The 25,082-nt window shown below is 51.3% G+C and overlaps 1 protein-coding gene across 2 annotated transcripts in view; it reads left to right on the top strand.

Moving 5' to 3' along the window:
• SPTB (spectrin beta, erythrocytic) overlaps positions 1–25,082 on the top strand; it is a 116,454-nt gene that overhangs the window by 69,023 nt on the left and 22,349 nt on the right. For both annotated transcript variants that reach the window (XM_063090718.1, XM_063090719.1), the window contains 19 exons: positions 313–425; positions 1,246–1,433; positions 3,189–3,306; positions 3,914–4,072; positions 4,970–5,272; positions 6,004–6,154; positions 6,775–7,645; positions 8,743–8,880; positions 12,865–13,627; positions 14,014–14,216; positions 14,327–14,417; positions 15,680–15,826; positions 17,221–17,484; positions 17,856–18,062; positions 18,543–18,632; positions 21,874–22,152; positions 22,733–22,863; positions 23,731–23,935; positions 24,219–24,593. In XM_063090718.1, coding sequence (XP_062946788.1) covers positions 313–425; positions 1,246–1,433; positions 3,189–3,306; positions 3,914–4,072; positions 4,970–5,272; positions 6,004–6,154; positions 6,775–7,645; positions 8,743–8,880; positions 12,865–13,627; positions 14,014–14,216; positions 14,327–14,417; positions 15,680–15,826; positions 17,221–17,484; positions 17,856–18,062; positions 18,543–18,632; positions 21,874–22,152; positions 22,733–22,863; positions 23,731–23,935; positions 24,219–24,593 — 4,796 coding nt within the window. The remainder of the gene's footprint in view (positions 1–312; positions 426–1,245; positions 1,434–3,188; positions 3,307–3,913; positions 4,073–4,969; positions 5,273–6,003; positions 6,155–6,774; positions 7,646–8,742; positions 8,881–12,864; positions 13,628–14,013; positions 14,217–14,326; positions 14,418–15,679; positions 15,827–17,220; positions 17,485–17,855; positions 18,063–18,542; positions 18,633–21,873; positions 22,153–22,732; positions 22,864–23,730; positions 23,936–24,218; positions 24,594–25,082) is intronic.

Here is a 25,082-nt window from a genome sequence, read left to right as displayed (position 1 = left end):
GATGCTGACCAGGCCAGGGCTCTGCTCTGGGTCTGCTCTTCAGCTCCAGGTTGGTTCCCAGCACCTCACCTGGCCTGTTTGGAGGTTCATCATGGACTTTGGATTCCTCTTCTTTCTTCTTTCTTAATTCATGGTCCTAATACAATTCCATCACTCTCTAACATTGCTACCCTTTACTGTTCTGTCCTTGCCCTGTTGGTTGTAACCTGGTGCCTGTAGTTGAACCTCATGCTGTAGGATCAGGGGATAAATCCTCTGAGCCTGACTTTGGTTTCCAGTTGGGTCCTGAGATTGCACGCTTTCCCCTTACAGATGTCTTCACAGAAAACCCTGATGAGAAATCCATCATCACCTATGTCGTGGCATTTTATCACTACTTCTCCAAGATGAAAGTGCTGGCAGTGGAGGGCAAGCGCGTTGGCAAGGTACTGAACTGTTTCATAACCAGAGCATCAACCTTTCCCTGCTCGCCACACGCAGGCCTTAGCTGAAAGGCCCCCTTTCCATCCCCAGGCCCCAGCTGCAGCGGGGGATGCAGGTCGCTTATCCCCCAGCTTCCTCTAAAGCTGACAATTGCCACATCAGTGGCTTCCAAGCTTCACTCCAAAGCAGGTGGATGGTCTGTCCTGAAAGATGTCACAGACTGCAGCTCTGTATCTATCTTCCACCTAGAGACCTTCCACATGAACATCCCCACAGGGACTGATATGGGCTTTTCTTTGTTTTGTCTATTGTGGCTTCAGACCTCTTATGCTCCCACCCCTCTGTAGAGCCCCTCATGCCAGATTTCTTGCCCCTGCTAAGTCGTTAGCTCCTACAGGGTAGGAACCATTTCTCACTCATCATCGTGTGCCTGGTGTTTAGCAAAGACAGTGCCTGGCAGCCCTGATTCCTAATAAACATTTTAAAGGAATCGAAACTCTGGCCCTTGTAGTGGCTAGTATCCTGGCACAGCAAGCTTACCGATCTTTTATAGGGTAAAGGGAGGGGGAGCTGCTCCCAAGCTCTAGCAGGGCCAGCTCCCTGCTGATTTTGCCAGTGCAAGAGGAGGGCTTCACCCTTGTCCAGTTCACTCCTTCTGCTGTAGCAACAGTCAGGGGTTCAGGGAGCAAACCTAACCTAGAATACTCCAGGGCTGGAGAGGTGGGAGCCCCATTTCAGGGCACCTTGACTGTGATCTTCATTGATGGCCTCATTGGTGACACTGCCCTTCTGATGAGAATGAATAATAAGGTGATTCCTTAGGTCATTGACCATGCCATTGAGACCGAGAAGATGATTGAAAAGTACAGTGGGCTGGCCTCAGACCTGCTCACCTGGATCGAGCAGACCATCACCGTCCTGAATAGCCGCAAGTTTGCCAACTCGCTGGCTGGCGTCCAGCAGCAGCTTCAGGCCTTCAGCACCTACCGCACTGTGGAAAAGCCACCCAAGTAAGGACTCAGTCATGGGGGAGGGTGGTCCTCAGTGGCTGGAAACCAACCGCCAAAAGCTAAAGCCAGGTTCTAGGTCTTACAAGGTGTACTGCGAGGCATATCCTGGAGGTTAGAGAGCTCACCTCTGCCACCTGCTTCCAGTCCCTCTTCACCATCCTGCTCCCTAGCCATCAGCTTATAGGAAACAGGAATTGATGAGAAACTACAAATCATAGTCAAAGAAAGTGTTTTTCCAGACCTCTGAGGGGGAGCAGAAGGGACATCTCAGACTTCTGAGTCTCTGAAGAACCTGTGCTGGAAAGCTCCTCCCTGGTTGGTGCAGAGCTGTGGGATTCTTTTCTGGTGATGACCTCAGCATCCTCAGCCCCTGAGCTCTCTGTGCGGGGCCTGTGGATCATCAAGTACATCCTTCTTTTTCTCTCCCATCTGTCAGTGCTCATTAGCAGAGCATTAAGCCGGCTTCTCAGGATCTCTGCCCCACCCCAGTGCATGCAGGGCCTGTGTGCATATGCTTGCACATACACATGCCCACACACACAATCACGCAGGCACATATGCCCATCCACATATATGCACACGCACACAACCATGCACACACACCACATATGCACATGCACACATGTAAACATAACCATACACACACGCACACACACATACACAAACATGCACACATGCATGTGCACAAACACACACAAGTATTCCAGCTTGCCTGCTGTTAGCATGTCCAGCTCCCCTGAAACCGGTTTCTAGCTAATCGGTGGTACCCTCTGCTTTGTTCCTCCCCCTCCCATCTCCCACACTCTCCATTCATGACTCTCAAACAGGGAAAGATGAGACACCAAGTCTAGGATATACCATAAACAAGTATCTGGTTTCTGGTCTGACACTAACCTAAATTCAATACAGATAACATTCCCTATGAGTCTACCAGGCAGTGCTCGCAGTGGTGTGATCTCTTGGCTCTGTGGACTGTGCTTCAGAGCCACAACCCTCTTCAGTGTTTGTGAGAATTGAGATCTACTAGGCTGGGACTTGGGGTGGGGACCTTGCTTATAGTTGTTACTTGCCTGCCATGTCAAGAATGTAGATTTGGGTAGATACTTAGGTACATGCAGGAATGTGATACTGCCCAGTTATCTGAAGCTTGGGCCCCACATGCCAGACATCTGTCCTGCTACCAGTTCTTGTCTCCTACACTCACAGTCCTCCCAGAGCCCAGCCTTTCCTGCCCTCTTGGAAGCAACTGGCCTGTAGGACTTGTCAGCAGATCTGGCTCACGAGGACTCAGGTGAAAGTTGCTTTCAGTGAAATATATTCTTAAGTGGATAATGCGGCTTCTAAGGTTTTATTGACTCAGCAAAAAACTGACTAAAGAGCCAGTCAGAAGCCTTCATTTGCAGAACATTGTAAGGTTTCCTTGTATGGATTGGTAAAACTTGGTACTTACAGGAGTTACCGGAATGCTCCAGTTAGTCACTCTCCTGTGGAAGCAAATGATAAATGCTGCGGTAGCCATTGTGTTTTCTCTTATGTGTGTTGTGAAGACCCAAACCCCTGTTACATCTCAGCTGGTGAGAATGATAGATGTTTCTATAGGTAGACCTATAGATTCTCTTTACTTTTTCTTTGTTTTTAAGGGAAATATGCTTTAGTCTCCAATCTCCAAGATGCCAGAGTTCCATGCTGACATCAGCAAAAACTTTGGCCGTGAGCATCTCGACACCAATCTCCCTCCCTCTGTTTTCTCGACAGGTTTCAGGAGAAGGGGAACCTGGAAGTCCTGCTTTTTACCATCCAGTCCCGGATGAGAGCCAACAATCAGAAAGTGTATACGCCCCACGATGGGAAACTAGTGTCTGACATCAACCGGGTACAGGGGCATTTTCCATTACAAGTTGCCATGGGTTAATTGAGTTTCCGATAAGGGCACTGGGAATGGTCACTGGACAAGGTTAAACCAAGCCACTTTCTCTGCTGTTGTTAATTACTCGTGCTGGCTATTTGGAGGAGTTATCCAAACCTGGTTTTGTAGTCTCTCCTCTATAGAACCTTGAGTTTGTCTTTGAACATGGAATATTAACTGCTTGTAACAGAAGGGAAATGCCTAATGATGTTTCAGAAGTTTGGAGACTTACACCTACCCGGAAGCTCTCATAGTATGGAGGTAGCCATTTAGTCAATAAGAATTTAGTGAGCACCCACAGAGGGGTGAAAAGCATTATATTAGGCCAACAGTCTAAGGCAGGTTTAGGGGAAGAGGGAACTGAGAGGTCATGACCAGTTCCCCCTGAATCTTTGGTTGGCCCAGACATGAAAGCCAAAAAGCTGTTATGAACTTTAATCTGCCAACCCCTCACCCAAGAGCACCAGGCTCTACCTAGATTCCTGAAGTCACTCTGGGGGGGTTCAAAAGATAGAACCCCAAACCCAGGTGTTTCCCCTGTGTCTCAAGGATTCTTGTTCTGCTCCTTATGCAGGCCTGGGAAAGCCTAGAGGAAGCTGAATATCAGCGGGAGCTGGCCCTGAGAAGTGAGCTCATCCGGCAGGAGAAGCTGGAGCAGGTGGCCCGGCGCTTTGACCGAAAGGCTGCGATGAGAGAGACATGGCTCAATGAAAACCAGCGCCTTGTGGCCCAGGTAATGGGGGAGGCATTTGAGGATGGCGGGAGAGGGGAAGTTCTTCCGAGCCCCCAGTTCTCAAGGGGGCTGGAGCCCAAGCTGGTCTCTCAGCAGTTTCTTGCAGCCGAGCTTCACATGATTGGATGGATCAAGGTCCGCATCTGAAATAGAACTCTCCAGGATTTATTAAGTCTCATTTTTAGGAAAAGAGCCTCACAGTACAGAACTGGCCCCTGAAGTTGTCTTATGTGGGCCAGTAGCATCAATTAAAACTGGGGTTTGAGTTGACATTAAACAGTGGTCCTCCGGGGACATAGCAGAATTACAGAGTGCACCTTGTCTGTGTCTGAGCCTTTTAGACTCTGGTCTCTGGGATTATGACGTGTTTTACTAGCTAAGAATTGACCCCAGGGCTGATTCTCTATCAGACCATCGGTTCCCTCCCACTTAAAGCTTGGATTCAAATTAAATTCAGTCCCAAAAGGGGATAGCGAGTGTTCTGAGAGCGTTGGAGAGTATACGTGCACCCCAGATAGCATGTGGGTAACCCATCTGTTTTCAGCTGCGTGGTTCCTGAGTGGGAAGCAGCTCCTTTTTGCCAGAACTGGACAGGGCCACTCGAGGCAGGGTGGGGAGTGCCAGCTGGCCTCCAGAGGCTGTTAGTAAAACACATGCAGCGTTATTCACACGTGGCGCAGGAGTAAAATCATGAGCTTCTTTTAGAGATTCTTGTGAGACATTTAATTTTTGGATCTTGGCTCTGATTAAGATAGGCTGCAAAAAGACAGCAGAACTAACTCCTTGGGAATGGGCTTTCCCACCTGGCAGTTCTGAAGGGACCTACCACTTCTCTGCGTTTGGGGATGAGTCAAGGGGAGTCTGACTGAGCTGCCTGTTTTTCTCCCTGTGGGGCAGGATAACTTCGGGTACGACCTGGCAGCCGTGGAGGCCGCCAAGAAGAAGCACGAGGCCATCGAGACTGACACAGCTGCCTACGAGGAGCGGGTGAGGGCCCTGGAGGACCTGGCCCAGGAGCTGGAGAAGGAGAATTACCATGACCAGAAGCGCATCACAGCCCGCAAGGACAACATCCTGCGCCTATGGAACTACCTGCAGGAGCTGCTGCAGTCCCGGCGCCAGAGGCTTGAGACCACACTGGCACTGCAGAAGCTCTTCCAGGACATGCTGCACAGCATAGACTGGATGGATGAAATCAAGGTGAGGCATGAGGGGGCTGCCCATCCCCCACGCCCTACAGCATTCACCTGGGGCTTCAGTGGCCCTGAAGTTAGCATATGCTTTCTCAGACACCTCCCAGCCAATCACATCCCTGAGTCAAAGTGGAGAAACTGAGGCAGCATAGTATCTGTGTGCATCTGCCTATCTGTTGCTTGGCTCACTCTGCTCCAGGCAGATGATACCAGCTCAGGACCATAGTATCCCCAATGACCAAGAAGTCTTGGTTTATGGCAGCACAGGTGCCAACTTGGAAGGCCTAGAAGACACATCCATCAGGAGCCTGGAGAATCGGGTTCTCAGTAATTACAATTTGATGCTAGTTCAAATCCAGACACCTCAGCATAGAGGAAGCCAAAGAAGTCTGAATTCTCCTCTCCCTCTACTGCATTGGGTCTCAACTGAGGATACATATCACACTGACCATGAAGCTTTCTAAAAATGCAAATGCCCAGGCCCCAAACCTTAAGACACGCAGTCGATGAGCATGGGGCTTGAGCTTCTGTGAGCTGTTCATGGATGATTCTGATGGGCACCCCTGGTAGGAACTCCTACTCCATAGCTTCTTCCATCCCAAGCAGCAGGCTTTTTCCAGCTGCACCCAACTCATCCTGGCTCAGATACCATGGACATGCCCTTTGGAGGGGTCCCTTCTTGTAGTGGGTGGGTCTCTTCACTTGTCCTTGTTCCCTATACCCTGTCCTCCTTGCCAGGCTCACCTCTTGTCTGCTGAGTTTGGAAAGCACCTGTTGGAGGTTGAAGACTTGCTACAGAAGCACAAGTTGATGGAGGCTGACATTGCCATCCAAGGGGACAAAGTGAAGGCCATCACTGCGGCCACCCTGCAGTTCACTGAGGGGAAAGGTGAGGCCAAGCATGTCTCCCCCATCAAGGCCTCTGATGCCAGAGCCCCATCCTCAGGCCCAGCACACCCCCTTGGCTAGATCTCCTGGAACCACCTTTAGAATTCTGCTTCTTTCATCAAGTAGTGGCACAAGAAAGAAGCTTGAGGGAAAACTCTACAGACAGCAGGCAACTGCTTTGGTAATCTGTGATCAGGAGGGTGTTTATAAGCACCGGTAAGGCATCACCATCTCTCATTCTCCTTGCTAGTTCAAATTATGACTGAGACAATTTAGGATTCTAGTTTCTGGTCTTAAATGAGAGACCTCACTGCCTCCTTGAAGAATCACCTTGGAATTTATATCTAAACATTTAAAAAAATAATTTCATGTTGTACATTTCTACTGAGAACTGACTCAACTTTTAATCTTCCTTATTCCTGAAGTTTAGCGGGCACTAATTATAAAGAATCTGGCCTGCCCTCTGAGCAACTGCCCCCTCCCCCCCCCCGCATCCAATCCCAAAGCCCCAGGGAGATGGCAGCTTCTAGATCATGTGGTTCTAATCTGGTAACCGATCTGAAGATTGCCCATAAATGAAATCCATCCCCTCTTTGTCCTCCCCACTTCTATTCCTCCCAGGGTACCAGCCTTGTGACCCCCAGGTCATTCAGGACCGCATCAGCCACCTGGAGCAGTGCTTTGGGGAGCTGAGTGACATGGCAGCTGGGCGGAAGGCTCAGCTGGAGCAGTCCAAGAGGCTCTGGAAGTTCTTCTGGGAGATGGATGAGGCTGAGAGCTGGATTAAGGAGAAAGAGCAGATCTACTCCTCCCTGGACTATGGCAAGGATCTGACCAGCGTGCTCATCTTGCAGCGCAAGCATAAGGCCTTTGAAGATGAGCTCCGTGGGCTGGACGCCCACCTGGAGCAGATCTTCCAGGAGGCTGAGGGCATGGTTGTACGCAAGCAGTTTGGGCACCCACAGATTGAAGCCCGCATCAAGGAGGTGTTGGCCCAATGGAACCAGCTGAAGGAACTGGCTGCCTTTCGCAAGAAGAACCTCCAGGATGCTGAGGACTTCTTCCAGTTCCAGGGCGATGCAGATGACCTTAAGGCCTGGCTGCAAAACGCCCACCAGCTGCTCTCAGGTGAAGATGTTGGGCAGGATGAAGGGGCCACACGGGCCCTGGGGAAAAAGCACAAGGACTTCCTGGAAGAGCTAGAGGAGAGCCGAGGTGTGATGGAGCACCTGGAGCAGCAGGCCCAGGGCTTCCCCCAAGAGTTTCGGGATTCCCCAGATGTGACCAGTCGGCTGCAGGCCCTCCGGGAGCTCTACCAGCAGGTGGTGGCCCAGGCAGAACTGCGTCGACAGAGGCTGCAGGATGCCCTGGACCTGTACACGGTGTTTGGGGAGACGGATGCCTGTGAGCTGTGGATGGGCGAGAAGGAGAAGTGGCTGGCCCAGATGGATATCCCTGACACGCTGGAGGACCTGGAGGTCGTGCAGCACAGGTCAGAGTTAGTTCATGTTTTCCTCACCTCCCTGCACCAAGGACTGGGCGCCACCTCCCACCTAGTTTGGTAACAGCCTCAGATGAGCAAGGGTCTCTTTGAGAGGCCGTGGGATACCCTTTGTTGCAACATACAGGCATCAAGGGACATGAGTTCTATTCTGGCTCTGTGGCCTTGGGTACTTCACCCACTGGGGCCTTGTGTTCCTCAAACAGAGGGGACTTTCTAGTTCTAGTTATTCACTTACTTTTCAGCTACAGCAGCCTTTGCTCAAATGAATTGTATATGGAACCCTTACATAACACACAGGAACAGTGGAGCTGCTCTGGATATGGGGGCTGAGAGGCCAGGACCTCACCAGCTATAGCCTTCCATGGCAGTTCCTAAGCTACAGAACTCCAAGGGGCCACAGAGACCAGTTTGTAAGCCACTGGTCTGCAAGGCCACTCTCAATTCTGGTATTGTGATTCCATCAGTACCGGATGTGGAGGCACGCCCCAGTGTGAGGCACTGCTCAGCAGCCTCAGCACAGGATCCAGGGAGTCAGGGAGGGGAGAGGCTGCTCCCTGGAGCAGTGCCAGGGAGCTCCCACACTGACACTGGAGCATCTTGGGCTTTTACCCAGAAGGTTCAGCCTTCATAACTCCCCCTACCCCCGCAGCTCTCCCCTATGCTACTCAGGAATGGAGCACCTGGCTGGGGAGGGTAACCTTTGGGTCTGTGTGTCAGGACAGTAGACTCAGGGTCCAAGAGCAGCAGCTGGGACAGTGGTGGCATGACAGGTGGTCCCTGTGGCGATTGTCAACCCCCTCTCCACCACACACACTGTAACCTCTTTACAGCTTTCTCTCCCCTTCATGCTTCTCTGTTGAGCCAGAAGCCTATGTAATAAGTAGCCAGCTCTCCACTAGCCTGGCCCAGAACAAGAAAATGGGGTGTGCCAGCACGTGGCTCCTTCCCCCTCTCCTGGACAAGTGTGTTGAGGAAGTGAAGGGAGAAAGCAAGAGCTCCACTTTTTGGAGCCTGGGGGGCCACTGGTCATGAAGTGTCTGCTGTGGCCACACCGATCCTCATTCATTTCTCTCTGTCCTTATCAGGTTCGACATCCTGGACCAGGAGATGAAGACTTTGATGGCTCAGATTGACGATGTAAACCTCGCTGCCAACAGCCTGGTGGAGAGTGGCCACCCACGCAGTGGGGAAGTGAAGCAATACCAGGACCACCTGAATACCAGGTGGGGTGTGGGTAGGGCTTGGGGCTGGGTGCATTTTCTCCCAGCACCTGACATCCCTGGGGGCCTGGCCCCAAATTCAGGCTACCTGCTGTGCACAGCCATGTTTGTACCCTCAAGGCTCCTTTCCTTCTCAGCCACAGTCTCCTTCCTGGCGTTGGGGCTGTAGCAGCAGAGAGGAAGGGTCTGTGTGGTGAATGGCAGGGTGAACAGCCCAGGGAGGGAGAGAGGTGCATGCAAGGAGCTTTGAACACTGTGTCTGGGAGGAGAGGCGGGTATGCCTGCGGGATGGAGAGGACATTCTGAGTGTGCCCATAGTTAGAATCAGGCCATACAGTACTCATGCTGTATCTCCCTGGACAGTCCTGAGCAGGGAAATTGCTTTCTGAGAGCTCTTAAGTACTGTCCATAAAAGAATGTTTCTGCCTGTGCCAAAATGCAGTGTCGATAATGAGACTGGCTTGAATGAAAAAGAGAATTAGCAGGGAGCTTTGAGCAAGCTTCTGACCGGAACAAAAAACAGGCCCCGAGGAGCCTTTAGAGAGGGGGTGCTTTGAGTGTGGTGTGTAACTGCCCATTAGTTCCTGGAGGATCTTTGAGGACAGAGCAAAGACCCGTGTTCCGTCCTTACCCTGGGCCCTGCACGTGCAACAGCACATGCTCACCGCCTCCCCATTACCCCTGCCCTTTCCCCACACTTGTGCCTGAGACTTGCTGTACCTGAAGCAAGCTGGGGGGTGGGCTTAGGGAAAACTCAATTCGAAAGAAAAGGATCGGCACAGGGGAGACTCCGTTGGGGGCTGAAGGGCAGGGGGTGTCCAGGATACTTTGGAGCCACTGGAATGGGGCTGATTGTCTCATCAATTGGGGACCGTAGCTAGGGGGGTTCCTTTGTAAATCTGATGTTTATGCAGAAGGGAGGACGCCTTCAATTTGTAGGTTGTGTGTGTGAGAGAGAGCGATTGAGAGATTGTTGTAATTACTGCTTAACTGAGGAAACTAGAGCAGGTCTAAACCAGAGAAACTTCCAGACAGGAAGAACTTGTTAACTATACAGTGAGCTGTCAGAGGATGTTGATCTATTCAGACACCTAAGTCATGTGCCATCCCAAGTGAAAAACATCAAGGTACATGCCATCCTTAGGTGAGAAAATACCTGAGTCATGAAATGGTAAGATGGCTCTGCATTAAATCTGAGAGCTGACTGGAGAAGCCATCCAGTCTAGCCAGGGATGGGGACCTCACTCCCTTGCCACACAGCCGGTCCCATTTGGGGGCAACTCCTTTTGGTTTGAAAGTTCTCATATTGAGTAGAAATCTGCCTCCTTGAAATTTGTGTACATTGATTCTGGCTCTGCCCTTTGACTTCTCTTGACTCCTCTTCCATGTATGAGTATAGCTCTTCAAATATTTTTTAAAACAACTGTCATTCTCCATCCCCAGTCCTACCTCTGTGCCTCTGTGGTGTGCATTCTCCTCTGGCTACATATTCCAAATCCTGACCATTCTTTAGGTGAATCCAGATTCATCTCCTTCCCAGTTTCCCAGATAAAAAACCTTCTTTCTCTCCTCTTTACTGGTTTCAAGCTTCACATCCTACCTCTGTTATAATTACTTTTGTGCTGAAGGACTTTCCTGCTAGACTATAGGCAAAGGAAGACCTATATCTTTCTGTATTGCCTGCAGTGCTTGCACACCAAGCACATTCTTGTCTGAAGTCCCTCTGTTTGGAATATTCTTTTCCCAGATATCCTTTTGGTTTACTGTCTTACTTTATTCAGGTCTTTGCTCGCATGCCTGCTTACTGGAATGACCCTCACTGACCACTCCATTGAATGTAGCACATTCCTGCCTCTTACCAATTCCCTCAGGCTCTATCCTGTTACCTTGTTTTATTTTTCTTTGCTCTTATCACCACTTGATGGATTATAGACTTGTTTGTCTGTGCGTGCTTGAATGAAAGCAAGGACTTGGCTTTGTTCTTTGCTGTATCGCAGTGCCTAGGCCAGTGTCCAACACAAGGCACATGATAGTTGCGTGATAAATAATGATTGAGTGAATAGAGACAAAACTGAAAATTTCCTGTCAAGCTTGGTACATATGAGTCTTTCAAACACTTATTGAATGTGTGATCATCTTCCAATGTATGCTTTTTAGTTGATCACCATGTTTCTAAAAATGTCAGGCCCAGGAGCAAACCTAGACTGCCAATATTGCCTGACAGGTGCTAACGAGAGTGTCTCTGTCACCTTTCTCAATCTCGGAGATGGTGCACTGCAGGGCGAAGGTGTGGCTCGGGAGGCAGACTAGACCCAAACCCAGCCTGTCCCTCGTGTGGCCCCCACTTGGTGAGTACAGTGAGGCCACACCAGGAAAGGCCTGGTAATCACCATGGGCCTCTTGCCAGACCCTCTCCCAGGAGCAACTCACTATCCTAGTGGCTTCAGACCAACTGGGAGAAAACCTGCAGCTCCTTTCCCCCAATTTCCCAGCCTCAGAGCATCTCTGTGTGCCAAGCACAGAACTCCCCGGAGCATAGAGACTTCACAGCCTAGGAGGAGAGCCGAGGCCATCTTCAGATTCTCTCTCTTCTGCCTTATGTATTCCCAGTCCCTTCTAGACCTGTCTTCCAACCCAGACTAGCCACTGTTGTCACACCTTGGGAACACCCACATGCACTCTGCCCAGCCCATCTGCTGAGCCCCTCAACCTGCCCCCCTCCATCCCTCGGTGCTGGGGAGACAAAGATGACTGAAACTCTCGGAGTCCCACCCTTAGATAGATCACTCCAGTGGGGGCATTGAAGGTCAGTTCATTGAGACCCAGCTCAGATGACCTCCATGAAATCTGCCACTGTCACCCTGTTGCTCCTTACATCTCCCTTAGTCCTCTCTGTCTGGTATGTACTTTGCACATAGTACTTTTTACTATAGTTATTTTGTGAGCTTGTCTTCATTTCTCTCCAAATCATATACTCCATAGAGCAAAGTCTGGTAATGTCTGTATTCTCCCCAAGTCTAACATAATTTCTATCCCCCTCATGCTGTTCAAAAGAGATGGGTTCGGGGCTGGCTGGTTAGCTCAGTTGGGTAGAGTGTGGTGTTATGCCACTGAGATCAAGGGTTCAGATCCCCAAACTGGCCAGCCACCAAAAAAACAAAAAAAAAAAAAAAAAAAGGAAAAGAAAAAGAAAGATGGGTTCAGTTAGCAAATGAACATTTAGCATACTCTCTACTCTCATGTGCTTATATATTACAGTGATGTAGAATGAATAAACCTGGGTCCAAAGGGGGTATCCCCAGGGCCTGGCTGATGGGCACCTCTTTGAAAGAGGCTTATTATAGGCTGCAGGTCCACCCCAGGCCCCCAGGACATCCACCAGACCTTAGCACATTTCCCTGTTTCATAGCAACACCGCACTTGAAGCTTAAGATTATATTACCATTTTAATCACAATCCCAGCTTCTTCCTCCCCTCCCCCCCTCTTCTTTTTTACTAGGCCTCTTTTCTTTTAGATCTAAGGTGATTTTTTTCAGGCACTGGTGTACTTTGAATGTGGCCTCAGGCATTTGTGTGATTCCACTAGGGCAGCTGGGGACCCTGTGCCCTGAAGCATTCTTGTAGTTAATAATGTGAGCTTTCTAATTATTTTTGGTGTTTCAGAAACTTTGGGGAAATTGTATATTTGCCTAAAATCTAACCATATGCAGAGCCTTTACTTTCATGCTCCTTTACTTGTGGTTGGAATCACATCACTGTGTGCCTCCTGCTGACCCAAAGATCTGATCAACACTTATATATGTCTTGGGTAAAATTGGATAAATGAAGTTCGCTCACCTGGTTTGTTGGGTAGATCATTTTTTTTTTTTCCAGCATACAAGGTCTGTTGGGGGAGGCTCATGGGAAATCAGGGAAGGGATGCCTCATGGGAAGAGTTGAGGAAGAAGCTATCTCTCTCTTTCCCCTGGGCTGTGTCCCCTCTGGCAGGTGGCAAGCATTCCAGACCATGGTGTCAGAGCGGCAGGAAGCGGTGGACTCGGCCCTCCGGGTGCACAACTACTGTGTGGACTGTGAAGAGACGGGCAAGTGGATCACAGACAAGACAGAGGTGGTAGAGTCTACCAAGAACCTGGGGCGGGACCTGGCAGGTGTCATTGCCATCCAGCGGAAGTTGTCAGGGCTGGAGCGTGACGTGGCCGCCATCCAGGCCCGCGTGGAGGCCCTGGAGCGTGAGTCGCAGCGGCTGATGGAATCACACCCTGAGCTGAAGGAGGACATTGGCCAGCGGCAGTCATACGTGGAGGAGCTGTGGCAGGGCCTGCAGCAAGCCCTGCAGGACCAGGAGGCGTCCCTGGGTGAGGCCAGCCAGCTGCAGGCCTTCCTGCAGGATCTGGACAACTTCCAGGCCTGGCTGTCCATGGCCCAGAAGGCCGTGGCCTCTGAGGACATGCCCGAGTCACTCCTGGAGGCTGAGCATCTCCTGCAGCAGCATGCAGCCATCAAGGATGAGATTGACGGGCACCAGGAGAGCTTCCAGCATGTCAAGGCCTCTGGGGAGAAGGTGATCCAAGGCCAGACAGACCCAGACCCAGAGTACCTGCTTCTGGGCCAGCGGCTGGAGGGCCTGGACACCGCCTGGGATGCCCTGCACCGGATGTGGGAGAGACGTGGCCACTCCCTCGCCCAGTGCTTTGGCTACCAGGAGTTCCAGAAAGATGCCAAGCAGGCTGAAGCCATCCTCAGCAACCAGGTAGAGAGAGGTGTTCAGGGCTGGTGGGTGTCTCAGGGCAGCACCACCTAGTCCTCTGGCAAATTTAAGTCTACAAATGTGCTGTAGGGCTCAGGGACCAAATTACGCTTTTCTTGGACTCTCTGTAGTCACTAATTGGAGAGGAAATCCTCTTTGTTCCTCATCATGTGCCTTATCCAGGCCTGTGTCCCAAACCATGCATTGTTCTTGGGTCAGTCAGAGGCTGGAGGAGTGAACTTGGCCCTGGGGAGTGCAGGGGCCCGGCCTGGGGAGTAGATCCTGCTCCTCACACAACTCTGGGGCACCATTCACATCGCGGCCCAGCCGCTGCCCTCTCCACCTCCTCAGCTCATCCTCAGCCCTCTCCTGGAAACTTCCTTCCACAGGAATACACTCTGGCTCACTTGGAGCCCCCAGACTCCCTAGAGGCTGCAGAGGCTGGGATTCGGAAGTTTGAGGATTTCTTGATGTCTATGGAGAACAACCAGGATAAAGTCTTGAGTACCGTGGACTCTGGAAACAGGCTGGTAGCTGAGGGAAATCTGTACTCAGACAAGATCAAGGAGAAGGTGCAGCAGATTGAGGACAGGTACTCCCTTCCTTGGGGTCACGGGGCCTTGGAGACACATGGGGGCTGGTGGCGCAAGTGAAGACCCCGTGGCCGCACTGTTATGACTTGGGCTTTGGCTTCCCTTCCAGGCACAGGAAGAATAATGAAAAGGCCCAGGAGGCCTCAGTTCTCCTGAGAGACAACCTGGAGCTACAGAACTTCCTCCAGAACTGCCAGGAGGTGAGGCTGCAGCAGGGCAGGGGCCGCTGCTCGGGGGATTCCTCTCTAGGAGCACCCTAGAGGTGGAAAGTGCACAGGATCCTTTCTAACTCAAGAGTTGTGGGACTCCAGCAGTGGGAGCTCCAGAGACTTGATGGCTTAGATTGTCCTCCAGAATCTTTATTTCCACAATCATTTATTTATTTATTTACTCTTTGTCTATTTTTCCAAACCCGAAAAGTCATCCTTTAATTCGCCAAGTCCAGGATAGAGCTTCTCCAAGAGTGGCCTGAGGACTGTCTGTTAGAATCACCCAGGGCCCTGGTCAGGGCAGAATTCCAGGCTATGCCAACTGTGCGTCCATTCACACAGGGCGCTGTGCCCAGAAGGGCCCGTGCTTGGTTTAATGCTCTGCTTTTGCCATCTTGAAATTCTTAATACTTTTGAACATCATTTTTCACTGGGCTCCGCAAGTCATCAAGCCAGTACTGGCCCTAGTTAAAGCAGACTTCTGGGCCCCACTCAGGCCCCAGATGAATCAGAATCTTAAGGGGTGATAGAAAGAAGCATTTTAAACAAGGGTCTAGTTGGAGAACTGCTGGCTCAGAAGGATCTTGCTCAACCTGGGGCCGGCTGTACGAGGAAGGTCTCTAGTCCGCCCTCCCTGGCCCCTTCCTTGACAGTCCTTCTGGGTGGGATGGGGCTGTCCGTGACTTCTTCCTTGCCCTTGTCTTCATGCCCCTTTCCTCTCAGCCCAGACAACTTTGTTTTCCTCTCCCTCTGCCCTTGGTACACTCCAGGCCTTGGGTCTGGTGCCAGGACATCTTGGAAACACTGGATGCTCATCACCCTTGTTAATTATAGGATCTGCCCTTGGCTTCTTTCTCAGATAGCATTTTCTCTGTGCTTGTTATTGATTTCTCACCCTACTTCCAAAGGAGGGATTTATTCATCCATCCAGTGAACACCCATTGAGTTCCTATAATGTGCCAGGCCCAGTCCTAGGTCCTGGAAATATAGAGCAAAGAATAAAGTACCCCTGGTCTCACACCACACACACCCTAGTGGGGAAGACACAGCTGTGCCCACGTTTGGGTCCCAGCATGGTGCGGGTTAAGTTGCCTGTGCTGGGACTTAGGGATCCAGAGTTGGAGATTAGTTCTCTTCTGTGCTCACACTTCCTCCCCTTGGCCTCCTCCTGCAGCTAGGGTGGGCAGCAGGTCCTGTCCCACCAAAGAGATACCTTTAGGGATGCACAGTCAGACTCCGTCTTCTGCCCACAGCTCACTCTTTGGATCAATGACAAGCTTCTGACATCTCAGGATGTCTCCTATGATGAAGCACGAAACCTTCACAACAAGTGGCTGAAGCACCAGGCGTTTGTGGCAGAGCTGGCTTCCCACCAGGGGTGGCTGGAAAATGTTGACGCAGTAAGTGAAGCCAGGGGGCAGTGGGGGCTCTGCTCAGACATGCTCACCTCAATGGGACTTCACCCAGGGCACAGGCTGTGTCTTGAAGCTTGCTGGACAGTATGGATAGAACTTGGCAGTGAAGAAACTTCTCTAACTAGTAGTTATACCTGCAGAGCTCTTGATGTAGCCAGTCTTGTTAAGCCTGATCAGAATTGATGCCTCTTCTGGATCACCTGAATCTGGGGACAGTCCAGGACACTGAGGACACTCCAGTTAGAGCTTCAGCATCCGGTGCCAGGACAGCACTTATCTCTGATTACCTTCTGTGGTCCTCACCAGGGCTCCAGCACTGTCTGCCCAGGGTCAGGGAATACATGAGATGACCAGGGTGGTTCGGGGGAGCCACTAACCCTCATTGTTTGAATGGGCAGAACCACTGGGAGTGGTTGTTCACACGCTCATAGATGGGGAACAAGAGGACTCCTCAGTAACGAGCTTGCCCAGTGGTGCAAGTCACATGTGGCTGGGGTTAGATCTGGGAATCCTGTACCTTTGCTCCTCCCACCTGTGGCTGTCCATGAAGAAGTGGGCCTAGGGTCCACACAAGACCATGCTGCACAGTGGTTAAAGGTGTCACCTCTGGAGCCAGACTGCCTGATTCCTTGACCTCCCTGTGCCTCAGTTTCTTCATCTGTGAGCTCAGGGTGATAATAGTACCTACTCAATGGAGCTGTGAGCACTAAATATTTAAAGACAAGTGAAGTACTTAGAATAGTACTTGGCAAGGGCTGGTCCGTGGCTCACTTGGGAGAGCGTGGTGCTGATAACACCAAGTCAAGGATTAAGATCCCCTTACCAGTCATCTTTTTATAAAAAAAAAAAAAGAATAGTACTTGGCAATTATCGGGCACTCGATAAATATTGACCATTATTAGTAGTATACATTCTTAGGTTAAAATCACATCACACTGTACCTACCCAAAAAAGGCACTTTTATGCAGGTGAAAACCAGATCAAGCAATCTCAGTAACTAAAGATATCACCGAAGGTTAGTGCACAACCTCTGGGAAGAAGATTTGGAGAGGGTGGAACTCACAGGGGGGTTTCCGTGCTAGTTGTACCTGGATGGATCTTGAATTTTCTTTTCTTAGTTCCAGCCGTCCCTTGTCTGCCGCTCTCCATACTTCAGTATCCCTGAGTCATGTGCCCCAGAAACTGTTCTCCCTGCCCTGCCTTCCCCCACAAATAATCTGGGGGGTTCAGGGTGGTTCAGATTCTGTTTCAGTTGAACCCTCACCTGAGTTCTGAGCAGATTGCTTGCCTGACTCAGGTAGCCCCTTGCAAGCAGCTGGAGCAGGGCTGCTCCAAGGCCACCTCGGGCTCAGAGGGTGACTCTCCTCCTTCCCCTCCAGGAAGGGAAGCAGCTGATGGAGGAGAAGCCCCAGTTTAGGACCCTAGTGTCTCAAAGGCTGGAACACTTGCACCGGCTCTGGGATGAGCTGCAGGCCACGATGAAGGAGAAGACCCACCACCTGTCGGCCGCCAGGAGCTCTGATCTGCGCCTGCAGACCCATGCTGACCTCAACAAGTGGATCAGTGCCATGGAAGACCAGCTGCGGTCGGATGACCCAGGAAAGGACCTGACCAGCGTCAACCGGATGTTGACTAAGCTGAAGGCACGTGAGCGAGTGGGTTGTAGAATCAAAGTGTTAGAAGGTATCTTGGGAAGCAAATCTGAAACCCTAAAGTAAGTACTTCTGTTCCTATTAGCTGGACTTTTATCATGCAAAAATGTTTCCTGGTTTATAATCCTGTCCTACCCTCTTTGCAGTGGGTAGGACAGGGATCCAAATGGGTTAGTCAAATGATGCATGAGAAATATAGGACAGAGGAGGGAAACATGAGAAGCAGCATCCAGGGAGACTTCTTGGAGGAGCCTGAGCTCAGACTGAGCCTTAGAGGATGGGTGGAATGCAGATAAATGAAGAGGAAGGATAGGTTGCCCAGGTGCCAGGGCTGGCGCTGACACCGTCCGCTTGTGTCTCAGCGAGTGGAGGACCAAGTGAATGTGCGGAAAGAGGAGCTGGGGGAGCTGTTTGCCCAGGTGCCCTCGCTGGGAGAGGAGGCAGGAGACGCAGACTTGAGCATTGAGAAGCGGTTCCTGGACCTCCTGGAACCCCTGGGGAAGAGGAAGAAGCAGCTGGAATCATCCAGAGACAAGCTGCAGATCAGCCGGGACTTAGAGGATGAGACGGTGCGTAGGCCACAGCCTCTTCCCATCCCCAAGGCTGAGCCATCAGCTGCCATTGGGGTGGCTGGCTGATGTCCAGAAAAATTCTTGGCAGCAGATGACTGATCACCTCACCCCCTTATCTCATAGGATTGTTGTGATGATTACATAAAATGGAAAAGTTAGTCCAGTGCTGTTTGAATGGTAACTCACTGACCACTTGCTAGTATTGTTGGTGAACACCACAGACTTCGGGGTCAGACAGACTTGGGTTCAAGATCCAGCTATGTTAGTTTCCCACTGTGTGACTAGGACCAAGTTATCTGGAACCTCAGTTCAAAGTATCCAAATATCTCCATCTTTAAAATGGGGGCAAACCCCAACAGGGTGTTGGGAGGAACTAGGGAGACACTGTGGGAAAGCTCTGTCTGGCCCACGGTGGGTGCTTGGGAGAGGGTAGCCATGATTGTCATGAGCTGTCTCCCTGCCTTCTGGTCCCTGCAGCTCTGGGTGGAGGAGAGGCTGCCTCTGGCCCAGTTGGCCGACTATGGCACTAACCTGCAAACTGTGCAGCTGTTCATGAAGAAGAACCAGGTGAGTCCTGTCTCACCTCACCAGCCCCACCTGCCCCACCTGCCCCCTCCTTGCCCTGCCTGGCCCCAGGAAGGAAGCCCCAGCCCTGTCCAGCAGGCCAGCGACAGCAGATTATTGCTTATGTTGGTAGCTTTGGGGTCCCCAAACTGTATTTGTAGTCTCACAGCAGAAAGAGCAGGCTTTGGTGATTGCAGAGAGAATTTTGGGAGGATCACAGAGAAGGGAGGAATCTGGTGCTTGGGAACTTGGGGCCATTCAGACTCCATCAGGTACAGGTGAGTGCAGGACCCCAGAGGCTCTGGCCTGGGGTTGAATGTGCTTTTGTAGTTCTGTATTCAGTGGCCGCCCTGAGAAGAGTCTGATCAGTTCTGGTCTCTGTCCCATGTCGCTGCCTTACCCCACATCTAGGGCTGAGGTTGGCATGTGATTCTCCGGACATGTGGGGTTACTTGTGGGGCTCAAATCCCACTAGGAAGCCACTAAACTTGGACTCTGAGCCCTTGGAGCAAACATCCATCTGCTGTTTGACTCTCTCCTAGGCCTGACTGGGAACTTCTGTGGCCCTGGTCAGAATCCTGGACATGAGTAGATGCCACACTCTTCCTCTGGCGTCAGGGCTGTTGGAGGGAGACTGAATCCTCCAAGGAAGCCAGCTGTGTGGCTTCATGCCTGGCCAGGGGCTGGCTGCAGATCCTTCTCTGCAGAGAGTCCCTCCTCCTTCCTGGTCTGCTCTCTGGGCCAGCAAGGAAAGCCTGAAAACTTAGATCCCAGGGAAGAGCAACATGTCCCAGTGTGCCACATCAGCATTGCTGCTCCCTGGGGAAAGAAGGTCATGGCAGACAGCACTCCCTTCCCCCAAATAGCAGCAGCTGCCATCTCCTTACAGGACTGTTTGAGCTCAGCAACTGTGCAAAGGCCTGAGTTATATTCAGAGAGGTTTCCTCAAAGCTCCCTTGAACCCTTTGCTTCCAACTGACATAATCTAGACACAGAGGCTCCAGTGACCACACGCAGGGACCTGAGCTAGAAGATAATAGAGATTCAGGCTCAGTTAATGCCACAACCTTCAATTAAAGGAAGAAGGCTAGTAGGAGACAGTATTCTTGGGACCTCAGTTTCCTCGATTGTGAAATGTGCCCACTCTGGTCTTTCTAACACCAAGGACTTGATTCTGTCTAGCCTCAATAAGTGTTATTATCCAAAGGTTTTCAACTCCCCTGGCTGGCAGTTGCTATTTCAGAAAAGGGACTAGACAAATAAGTATGGGGTTCCCCTAACCAAAAAGGGAAGGACAACCTCTTGGGAGAGCATGGCTGTCCTAGTAAAGACTATTTTAGGCTATCCTGGCTAAAGCATAGACCCAGTTTTATCATTTCCTCACTTAAAACCCTTGATTGCCATTGTTCTCAACCTTCAGTGTGCACTCACCCAGAGGGCTTATTAAGTCACAGTTGACCAGGCTCAACCCCAGTTCTGCTGAATCAAACTCTGTGGGTAGAGACTGATAATCTGCATTTCTAGCAAGATCCTAGGTGTTGCTGATGCTGCCAGCCAGGGACTCCACTTTGAGAACCATTGCTCTAATGGCTATCCATTGCAATTAGAACAAGTCCTGCGAGGTGCTGCTTAAATGGGTCTTACCTTGGCTGCACATAAAAATCACTTGGGGAAATTTTGAACATACGCATGCCCAGGTTCCTTCTCAGATCAATTAATTAGGATCTCTAGGGATGGGAACCTAGCTGTGTCTGTTTTCCTAGATTATTCAATGTGCAGTCAGGGTTAAGAACCACTGTCTTGCCTGATCCGGCCCCCTGCCTACCTTTAAATCACATCTCTTGTCACTTTCCCCTCCTGCACAGAATTCCTGCTCTTCTGGCCCTCCCTCTGGCCTTCAGACAGCCGAGGCTCATTTCTGCAGGCCCTTCCCTTTTGCCAGGCGTGTTCATCCCCAGATCTTTGTGTGGTTGTCTCCCTCCCATTATTCATGTCCCACTCAAATGTCATCTCCTCAGAAAGCCCCTTCCTGACTCCTCTAGCTAAAGTGGCCTCCAGCAGACCTCAGCAGACATTCTTCATGCTTACCATTTATTTCCTCTGCTGGGTTGTAAGCTTTATGAGTGCCAGGATTTTGTTTGTCACGTTTCCACATTGTCCCTAGTACCTAGAACAGGTCTGGTACATGGAAAAGAACTTAATATTTGTTGAGTGAATGAAGACAGGGAAGAAGACATCTAAGTAAGCACCCTGCATAGAGACTAGAAAGTAATTGCTTAAAAAGAGAGAGAAATACCTTTTTAGGGCACCTTGCAGAGGTCATAAAATCTCAGGGAAAGTAAAGCAGCAAATACAGCTGACAGCATGGGTTGTTTTCATGCAGTTGTAAATTGTCAAAATCAAGATTCTGAGCATAAAGTGCAAAAAATGCATTTCAGCAGGTTAGGTGACTTGCAGATATGGCTATTCCATATATACAAGTATCTTAAATGCTGGTGGTCACTGTACTGCCCATGTGGACAGCTCTCACCCCTGCCTTCCACACAGTTTTAAAGGCCATGGGGAAATTGCAGAAAGTAGGGGAATGAGGTGTAAGGAGCCCCCACACAAGCAGCAGCTAGGCCTCAAGGACCCAGGGAGTAAACAACGTGTGTGTCAGGACCTCCTGAAGAAAAAGGTGACCCAGTAACGAGAGTGGGAAGAAAAGGCTCAAACAGAAAATAATACACAATTCACAAAAGATTTGAGAAATATAAATAAGCAAAATAAAACCTGAAACTCTAAACAAGTGGCAGCTGTCAACTGTTCTTTTGTATGGAGCAAAAGCTGCTAAAACAAGATAACGAAAAGGCCATTTTTAAATGGTTTTTCTTTCCTCCAACACACACACCTAAGAAATCAAGCTCTGTTGAAGCCTGGAAAGGATAGGGAGCAGTCAAGAGCACAGGCTTTGGAGTCAGGTAGAGCCGTGTTCACATCCGGCTCTGCCCCTCACTGCCTGTGAGTGACATTGATGCTGTGTGCATTTCTAAGTGCTTGTCTTGGGAGGCTCCTTGAGGGTTAAAGAGGAATGGTGCTCATAAAGTTAGCACCAGATCAGTGGTCACTGGGCAGTCGTGATTACCATCAGCTGCTCCATTCTAGCAGGAGAGAGTAAGGGGGCTGAGGGTGTCAGGCTCGCTGCAGAAGCAGCTCCCCTCCCTGGTGGGAAGCCCCTTCCCTGAGCCCTTCCTTCTGGCCACAGACGCTGCAGAATGAGATCCTGGGCCACGCGCCACGGATCGATGACGTGCTGCAGAGAGGGCAGCAGCTGGTGCAGGCGGCGGAGATCGATTGTCAGGACATCGAGGAGCCTCTGGTCCACCTGCAGGGCTCATGGGACATGCTACAGGAGGCTGCAGCTGGGCGGCTGCAGCACCTGCGGGATGCCCATGAGGCACAGCAGTACTACCTGGATGCGGGTGAGGCCGAGGCCTGGATCAGTGAGCAGGAGTTCTACGTCATCTCCGATGAGACACCCAAGGTCTGCTTTGGCAGGGATTGCCAGCCAGGGTGCTGCAGTGGAGGGGAAGAGCTGGGGTGGATGGCTGTGGAAAGCCTTGTAAGCCCAGGTGTGTGAGGAGTGAGGGCAGGGGGAGCATGTGCTAGGAATGCACCATCTCCCTGGTCCCTTATGGTGCCTCCTTGAGAGCACCTCTATGATGCACGTGCTGCAGCTAGGTGCCCCGTTTGCCCACTTATATTTGCTCTAACCTGAGGATTCTTCACTGTTTTGGCCGTGGATTCTGTACTGGCGAATGCTGTGGGAGGGATGAGAGGTGAGGCTAAGCTGTCTCTCAAAGCTGAAATGATATAGGAAGCTTTCTGGGGCAGAAGTTGGAGGTGAGTCTGGAAGGAAGGGTAACTGATAAGAACCTGGGTACTTGAGAGAGGAAGGCAGGGCACGAGTGGTGCTGGGAAGGGACCGTGCATGGTCCCACGTGGGTGTCCTGTCAGCCTGGCTCCCTCCCACCTCGGGCACCTCCAGGAGCTGGGCTGTGACCTTCCAAGGGAGGGAGTATGGCCGGGCTGAGCTCTGGCACTGACCATCTGCTGCCTCCTAGGATGAAGAGGGTGCCATCGTGATGCTAAAGCGGCATTTGCGGCAGCAGCGCACAGTGGAGGAGTACGGGCGGAACATCAAGCAGCTGGCTGGCCGAGCCCAGAGCCTGCTGGCCGCAGGCCACCCCGAGGGGTGCGTGCACCTTGGGCCAGGGGCACCACTGGCCCATATCCCAACAGCTCTAAGAAGGGGAGATGGGAACAGTTTTTCCCAAAAGTAGGAGTTTGAGAATACTGCTTCTGGGCTGTTGGTTGGCCCAATTCCATTTTATGCCTTGGTTTTGTGTAACTTTAAACTGAGCCAGCTAAGGCCTGGCTTGCAAAAAGATTAGAGAATGGAATAGCAAAACTACCCTCTTGGTGAACTGGGAGCTCCAATCTTTTGAAGAGTTAGAATATACTAAGAGACACTGATGGCTAATTTGCTTCTCTTTTTATGGTCTAGAAGGTACTTTAGGACCTCACAGTGTCTCAGCAAAATCATTACATAAGAGGGAAGGTAGAAAATCCATACCCATCTGCTCTGTTGAGTTGTGTGGATTCTGCATAAATGGAATCCAATGGGCCAGACACTTCCAGCTGCCCCCAGTCGCCATCCTGTCCTCAGCTGCCTTTAGGGCGTCCACCACTGTGGGTCCTCAGCAGCCACCCCAGACATCTCCCAAGGAGCCCCAAGGACTGAGTCCTTGGTACGGCCTGTCTCTCCCTGGAGCACTAAGCAGCAGCATGCTCTGGAGCCCCACTCAGACAGTGCTGCTCCATCAGCCTTCGTGGGAGAATAATGAAGAAGTTCACCGCTCACTTCCCAGGGGGAACTGGTGGGAGGTACTGCTCCAGAACAGAACTCCAGGACACAGTTCCGTCATCCCCCGAGGCATCATGGTCTAAGGGGAAAGCTTCTGTCATTTCTCCTGGGCTTCCCTTCCCCACCTACCTCTGCCAGGGGGGCTGGGAAGCTCCTGACTGCCACCTCGAAGGGCTTTCTTGGCTTGAATTCCAGGGAACAGATCATCAGACTCCAGGGGCAAGTGGATAAGCAGTATGCGAGGCTGAAGGACGTGGCAGAAGAGCGCAAGCGGAAGCTGGAGAACATGTACCACCTATTCCAGCTGAAGAGGGAGGCCGACGACCTGGAGCAGTGGATTGCGGAGAAGGAGCTGGTGGCCTCTTCCTCGGAAATGGGGCGAGACTTTGACCATGTTACTGTGAGTAGTCACAGCGCTGCTTTCATTGTCTTCATCCAATGCAGTAGACACAGCAGCCACCATTCCGGACACACACGACACCCCTGCCAGTTGCAGTGCTGCACAGGACACAGGCACGCCGGTGTGCGGCATGGCCCAGGGCTCAGGCCTGCGGTGGAGAAGGTGTGAGGGTGTGGCTCCAGGTGGTTGTAGTCACTGCCTGGGAATGTCCACAGCTAGTGTGTGATGATGCCTGCCTGCCCTGAACCCCCTGTAACCATGTTTCTGTCTGCCCCATGTCCAGCTGCTCCGGGACAAGTTCCGGGACTTTGCCCGAGAGACTGGGGCGATCGGGCAGGAGCGGGTGGACAACGTGAATGCTATCATCGAGCGGCTCATTGATGCAGGCCACAGTGAGGCGGCCACCATCGCCGAGTGGAAGGATGGGCTGAATGAGATGTGGGCGGACCTGCTAGAGCTCATAGACACACGCATGCAGCTGCTGGCTGCCTCTTATGACCTGCACCACTACTTCTACACTGGTGCGGAGATCCTGGGCCTCATCGACGAGAAGCACCGTGAGCTGCCCGAGGACGTGGGTCTGGATGCCAGCACAGCCGAGTCCTTCCACCGGGTGCACACCGCCTTCGAGCGGGAGCTGCAGCTGCTGGGTGTGCAGGTGCCTTCTGCCCCTCGCTGACCACCCGTGGGCACCGGGGCTCTGTCTCTAATGTCTTCCCCTCTACCAGCTTCCCGGCCCAGTGTCTGGGGCCCACCTGACTACTAGAGGAGAAACCCCAGAATGGGTACCAGGGGCAAGGAGCACTGGTTTTCAGATTTTCTTTAGTATCAGAAGTAGTTCTTTAAACTGAATCCTCACAAAAAGCCAATGCATAAAATTCCTTACAATGTAGTTTCTCTGGTTGTACAATATTATTAAACATATATACAGCACTTCTCTTGCACCAGGTACTGTTCTAAGCAATATATGCAGTCGCCGTATCCTCATACCTACCCTCTGAGGTAGCTACTAATATTGCCTGCGTTTTGTAGGTGAGGAAAGTGAGGTGCAGAGGGTCAGTAAGTTGCCCAGAAGCATGCAGATGTGCAGGAGCTGGGACTCAGACCCTGGAGGTCTGGCCATAGACTCCACATGCATAGCGTGGTT

This window comes from Cynocephalus volans, chromosome 3, assembly GCF_027409185.1.
Source record: "Cynocephalus volans isolate mCynVol1 chromosome 3, mCynVol1.pri, whole genome shotgun sequence".
Taxonomy (NCBI): domain Eukaryota; kingdom Metazoa; phylum Chordata; class Mammalia; order Dermoptera; family Cynocephalidae; genus Cynocephalus; species Cynocephalus volans.
This window is presented reverse-complemented; position numbering and strand designations above follow the sequence as displayed.